This window comes from Etheostoma spectabile, chromosome 22 (genome assembly GCF_008692095.1).
Source record: "Etheostoma spectabile isolate EspeVRDwgs_2016 chromosome 22, UIUC_Espe_1.0, whole genome shotgun sequence".
NCBI lineage: Eukaryota > Metazoa > Chordata > Actinopteri > Perciformes > Percidae > Etheostoma > Etheostoma spectabile.
In genome coordinates, this window is record NC_045754.1 from 13,655,451 (window position 1) to 13,661,912 (window position 6,462).

At 39.6% G+C, this 6,462-nt stretch overlaps 1 protein-coding gene across 3 annotated transcripts in view; it reads right to left on the reverse strand.

Moving 5' to 3' along the window:
• Positions 1–6,462, reverse strand: part of trpa1b (transient receptor potential cation channel, subfamily A, member 1b) — a 19,242-nt gene that overhangs the window by 9,778 nt on the left and 3,002 nt on the right. For all 3 annotated transcript variants that reach the window (XM_032504250.1, XM_032504248.1, XM_032504251.1), the window contains exons 4-11: positions 6,232–6,407; positions 5,381–5,488; positions 5,056–5,164; positions 4,365–4,510; positions 3,482–3,618; positions 2,475–2,523; positions 577–676; positions 384–484 (exon numbers count right to left, since the gene is read on the reverse strand). In XM_032504250.1, coding sequence (XP_032360141.1) covers positions 384–484; positions 577–676; positions 2,475–2,523; positions 3,482–3,618; positions 4,365–4,510; positions 5,056–5,164; positions 5,381–5,488; positions 6,232–6,407 — 926 coding nt within the window. The remainder of the gene's footprint in view (positions 1–383; positions 485–576; positions 677–2,474; positions 2,524–3,481; positions 3,619–4,364; positions 4,511–5,055; positions 5,165–5,380; positions 5,489–6,231; positions 6,408–6,462) is intronic.

The following is a 6,462-nucleotide window of genomic DNA, read 5'->3' on the forward strand; positions in this document are numbered from 1 at the left end:
CACACACACACACACACACACACACACACAATGAGATTATACAAAAAATAGTGTAGTGCAATAATATGTAAACACAGATATAGAGAGATCCCATTTATACACTGTCTGTAAAGAACTATCAAGTGTACATTTTTCAGCCTTCCTCTGTGGCTCATTTTGAACGCATCATTGTAGCTTTAGGTAAAGCTTACAATGTTTTAAAGGATCATCTGGCTTAGTGAGAGTATAATGAACTTCATCAGCCCGGCCTTGAATGCAGGCTCAAGGCAAATTGTTCAAGGACATTGCAGTAATTAAATTCCAATCTTAATGACATCTTTGTTTAAGCAGCATACAGTGCACTTGATGTCACAAACAGGCTGCATTGATTGAGGGTAGCCAACCTGCAGTAGTTCTTCTGGGAGGTTTTTCAGACCCTTGGGCTGAAGAATGGTCAGGTGAAGAAAGTTACAACCACTTCTGTCTTTCACGTTTACATTTGCCCCTAAAAGACATGAGTGTGCACAAGATGCCTTATTAGGCATTTTACAAATGATGTGAGCATTGCTGGTGGTTAAGTACAGAACATAAGCTCACCTTTTGACAGCAGCAGAGTGACAGTTCTCCATGCTCCACAACTTGCAGCCAGCAGCAAGGGAGAGTTTCCTTTACAATCAATGCTGTTAAGGTCTGCACCCTAAGAAGAGAATGTTCTAAAACCTTAAAATCACTTTATTACTTACCACATTACTTTGAACATGCATTGCAACAATCTTTCCAAACTAAAGACCATGGGAAAATTAGCATTTCACTAGCATTTAGTTTTTGCAACCAGAGTGGAGTTTGCATTGAGAGAGCATTGTGCACTGTTAAACTTGGAGAAGGGTGATATTTTACCAAACAAAAAAGCTCCCTAGGTTTCTCATAATGTCAGATCAGTAAGATGTGTATTCTGGCATAGGCACAGTTCACACATAATGAAATGGCATTAACATTCATTTTAGACTTCTGAAGATTAACAAGGCATGGGAAAAATACAAGCGCAACGGTGTCAAGAAAGTTTGTCTTCTCTAACGTAAGTTAGACTTTGCTAAGCATGTTAACAGGTCAACAGAGTCAGGCTAACTGGCTTGCTACCCCTGGCAGTAACCAGGTGTTACTTACAAAGTAAGGGAGCATATTCTTTTCAAGCATTAACTATATCAGTTTCCTTAGTTACAGATTCCAAAGGAAAAAAATAGAAAAAACCCATTCCTGACTAGCACATCTATTAGCTGATAAATAAAATATAGATAGAAGTTAATTTTAACATTAGCAGCTCTTGCTCAAAATTTGTTGGATTTGAGGGAGTTTACACTCCAGCAACCCTAGCTAATTTGAGATACAGTTAAGCAGCCAAACAGGTGAAGTTAGAAGAAAACGTATATTTTTCCTTATCATAATTATAATATTACAGTCTATGGGACAGTCCATGGGACTACAAAAATAGCTTGCCCCTGTAATACAAGAATAATGCTGTTATCTTCTTTTCTTCTACATGAATTATCAGCTGAATAGGATGCTAACTTAATGCTTTGGACATTCAGCTTAAGCATCTTCTTGAAACATGTTATGTATGTAGCCATATTTACTGCAAGACTCTGTTGAAAAATTCTTATTTTAAAACGAGTTAGCTGGAAACATTGAAAAGTTAACCAGACAGTGTTTAAGAGCAACTCATGCAGCTAACGTTAGCTTTGTAAGCTTGTTAGCTAGAGCTAATCAAAGCTTGGCAACCATAACAACAGTAACTAAGAGGGCGGCCGGGCTTAACAAGCTGTCAATTACTTGCCTAATAACAAACTTAACTAACTTAATAAGAGTCATCACTGTCATGGCTTGATTTGTTAGTTGTTGTTTTTTAACATTTAACAAAACCAAACATCAAGCCAAAATCTTAACGCCATAGTTGGTCCTTGGTACCAAGCAAAGTCAATTACTGCAGACTCCTACATGATTTCAAAGACAAACACGCTCAGTGTGTGCACGTTTTTTCTTCTATTTGCAGTGATTGCTTACAAAACGAGTTGACAGGATATACACTCGGACCCCAGCTTTTTCCTGGCAACAACGGTTCTGTTGAAACAGTCTATGAAATGCAACAGACGGTCTACAAGCAATGGGTAGCAACTGTAACATTTTTCAAACGGTGTGTTTGAAATTGCAAATAAAGTATAATGGCAGTATGACCCAATCATAAAATAGAATCCGAGGAGCAGTGATGATAGCTCTCAGAAAAGATTGGACAAGCTTTTGATGTGCCCTTTAATTTAAACTTTTTTTAAAAAAAAGGAAAAAAGCTAAAAATGCCGTTTTGCTGTCTTTAATGCCATTTCTTGGATGCAAGGCAGGAGATTAAAAAAATTAATAAATGCAGTCAATTAGGTTATTGTTGGGAATGTCCTGTGCGTAACAGCTGTTGGGTGTGTTTGTGTGTGCGTGCACGCTTTATTTACCAATGAAATGAGGTACTCTGCCAAGTCCTTGTGGTCAAATATCGTAGCCCTGGAAAAGTAAACACAATGGTTGTAAACCAGCCACACAACACGTGGCTTTGTGAGTCAAGGTTTTATCAATAGGCCTATTGTCATATGTCAAATAAGGATAATTGTAATTCTAATTCTGCCTTATCAGAGGATGATGTAAAAAAACAGATTTTCCTTGGTACATCTTGTATCTCATAAAGGCTTACGTCAATGACGCACTTTAAGAACGTATTCACAATATTCTGCAGACATTCTACATTCATTCTCACAAAGATCTATCCCCCTTAGCCTGTCCTTGTATTAAGTGTTAGTCTGCTGCTGTCTGTGCCAACACAAAAATAGCTTAGATAGATAAATCAATGAGGGGAAGCACATCTTCATAATGAAATTCATATCATTATTATTGTCCCCAATTAAAGCTCATTAGTCCATCAGCCATTCCCAAGGGTTTCGTATCTGTGTTCCTCTTGTTTGTCATGGTGTTATAGTGTTGATATTATGCAGGATTGATCTGTACACAGCATGAGCAAGCAGTTAATGTAGTTATGACGAATATTACACATCTAAATAAACGTAGTGGGGTACGTTTTAAAGGGGCTCATCTACGAATAATTTAACTGATCAAGTCTCAACAAATATGTGAGCAGCTGGTTAGTTTAGCTTACCATAAAGACTGGAGACAGGGGGAAACAGCCTGGCTCGGACCAAAGGTAACAACATCACAAAATCACTTCTAAAGCTCACTGATTAACAAGTTATATCTTGTTGGTTATGTACAAAAAAAACATTGCTTTGCAACATCACAATAATGACAAGTCTCCAGACTCAATGGTCCACAAGTATTGTCCACAAGAAAGCAATTAAGCATATTTCCTTAATATGTCTAACTATTCCAAGTCATTATCTTGTAAAAAACATCATCAAAATAATACTTTAACCAAGTCAAATGAGCAAACAGCTGGCAATGTTAAGCCCACCTGTGTAGAGGGGTCTGACACGCCCCATCAGTTAGGTTGATTATGTCTTCCACTTGGTCAAAGGATGACAGCAGCAGTTTGACTACCTCAGTAGCACCCTGGGTGCAGGCCAAATGAAGCGGTGTGGACCTGTCATTCTGGACAGCAACAAACACGGTTTCATTATGAGTGATGAATTATGAATAAGTATAATAAATATTCACAAGTTCTGAAAATACAATTGTGTCTGTTCCGTACAGAGACATTGGGACATCCTGAGCTAGACAGAGCAGAACGTGAGAAAAACACACATAAGAATTAGTATGCATGTACTCACTCATACACATACATATTGTACACTTCCCCTGTGTAACGTTAGCAAAGTATCTCCCAGACTTACTGGCTGAACACTGGGGGCTGTAACACAAGTCTTTAATGAGATAACTAGGACTGGCAGGAGAAGGCAAGTGATCGCTCCACTCAGCTCCACAGTGTAAGAGGAGGTAATTTGTATCAATTTAGCCAACCAAAGCTATTACTGTACACCATATTCCTGCTGTAGTTCTGGCCACTACCCCGGAGCTAAACATAAGGATTGCTCCCAGATGAGCGTGATAAGACTGAGATGCTCTAACAGTGCACAGACGTTTTTCCAGAGAAATGCTTTACAGGTGTAGGCAAATGAGATCTGGATTAAAAACACAATGCAAATCTGGCAAAAAGCATGTGGTGGACAGATGGAAAGCAGTGTAATCTGTAGCTCCCAGATGTTAATGTGACTCTTCGATGCACAGTGCTATCAACAGTGTTGACGACCAATTGAATGACTGCCCTTCTTGACAGTCAAATCAAATGATTATGAAAAGCATGTGTTACATGCCATTTGTTGTTGTCATGTATATACCTGTTGCTGGTCAACTTTGGCTCCAGTAGCAAGACAAAGGCTGATGGCCTCAATGTTCCCGCCACGCACAGCCAGATGGAGAGGACTGCTCTTGGACTTGTCCAAATAGTTGATGTGGAATTCAACTTGGTGGCCTAACTTCTCTCCTGCCAGCAGAGAATTAAATTAAGGATTTCAATTGTGAATAATGCACTGAATACATACAAGGCTCATAATTAAGGTTTCTTAGTTCATGCTTGTTGGTGTAAGCTTATTAGTTAATATCACTGCTGAACTGAGTATTGAAACCACCGGAAGGTAATTGGAAATTTAGATTACATTTTGTACTTTTCCTCTTTTGTTTTAGTGAAAGGAAGTCATGAGTAGCTGTGTCCATTCATGGTGGACTGTATGTGTACATTTACAAACAGCCCAATAATGTGAATACCCATTCATTCCCTTGCTGAGGAATTCTCAGTAATATAAATATTTTGTGCTCTGACTTTTTCCAACAACACAAGACTTGTCAAGCAGACCTCCCACAGTCAGTGTATGGCATCTGGCCTGTACAAAGTAGCACATTCAGCTGAACGTCTCTTGGGTCTAAGGTGAACTCTCGTCTTTTCTATCAGTTTAATGTGCTGTTTGGCCAACGTTTTCATTATTGTCAGCACTTAAACTTTTTGATGACTGATGAATCTTTTTGTCATACCGGCCATCAGGATGACTTCCATGGCTTTCTTTGCACCTGCGAAGGCGGCTGCATGTATGGGGAAATGGCCGAGCTTGTTCTGTTGGCAGAGCCGCGCTCCATGCTTTAACTTTGACAGGTAGACAGAGAATGGATGTAGTGAAAGACAAACGAGACACAATTCTTTGTTAGAGACAATGCTGCAGAGGGCTGGCAGTCAATATAAAGAACAGCTACACAATCTGTTCTGTGCAGATGGACAATTATCTTTTACTGGGTGTTACAGGAAGACAGTGCAACAGAAAGAATAATATGAGTCTGAATGCATCACTCGTACATCACATACCAATGTGCTGAGAGCCTCACAGTTATTGATGGAGCAGGCAAGCATCACAGGGGTGTTCCCAAGGTCTCCCTGTAGATTGCAGTCTGTAGCACTGTATGACAGCAGCAGCTGCAGTGGGCAGAGATAAAAACATAACAGTGAGCTCCATCCTGCTTCTCTCCTCGGCTCTTTATATGCCTTTATCTTCCACCCTACTGTACCACAGCTGTGTCGGTTTGTGGACAGCAGCCGCATGCTATGGGGACGACAGGACAAGGTCTTTCCAAGTAGAGTCAGGTTGAGTCAGGTTTTGTCAGACACGTAAATAGTTTAGAGTGCAGTGGCTGTGCTATAAAATATTTAATGTGATAATGTGATTGTGTAAAACAACAAACAAAAACTCCACTACATTATGGACTGTATGAAAATTATTGGGGTGGGATTTTATTTTTATTTCAGAAAAAGCCACCCCCCTGATGTTATAAGTTTTTTCTTTAAACCATCCCACTGAGAAAAACAAATTGCAACAACCTCCCCCCAAATCTCAATATACTGTATGTTATACTGTGAATAATTTGCACATTCCTGCAAAACTGTACACTTTAAAAACAGACACTTTCATAGTGTATATTTTTGTGTATTCTTATATTAGCTTCATATTATGTTGTAAATATTGTTATTTCAAATGTATGTTATGTCTTTACAAAAACACTTCCGTGTCATTAAAGTAAATGCATAAAGTTGTGTAAATTTAACATACATATTTACTTATCTTAAAATGACCTCGTTATCAATGAGAAAAGATCAAATCACTGGAGTACACCCACTTCACATAAATTGTTATGTCAGTCAGGCACTTTTGGCTTCCTCACCTCCACCAGGTTGTTGTGTCCGTGGCTGACAGCCAGGTGCAGAGGGGACATGAGGACCATGTTGAGGATGTTGGGGTTGGCCCCCAGGTCCAGAAGAGCCCTGCAGCTCTCTGCCTTGTTCCTCTCCACTGCCCAGTGTAGGGGCACATTGCCCTGGTCATCACAGCTGTTCAGATCTGAATGAGCGCGCACACACACACACACACACACACACACACACACACACACACA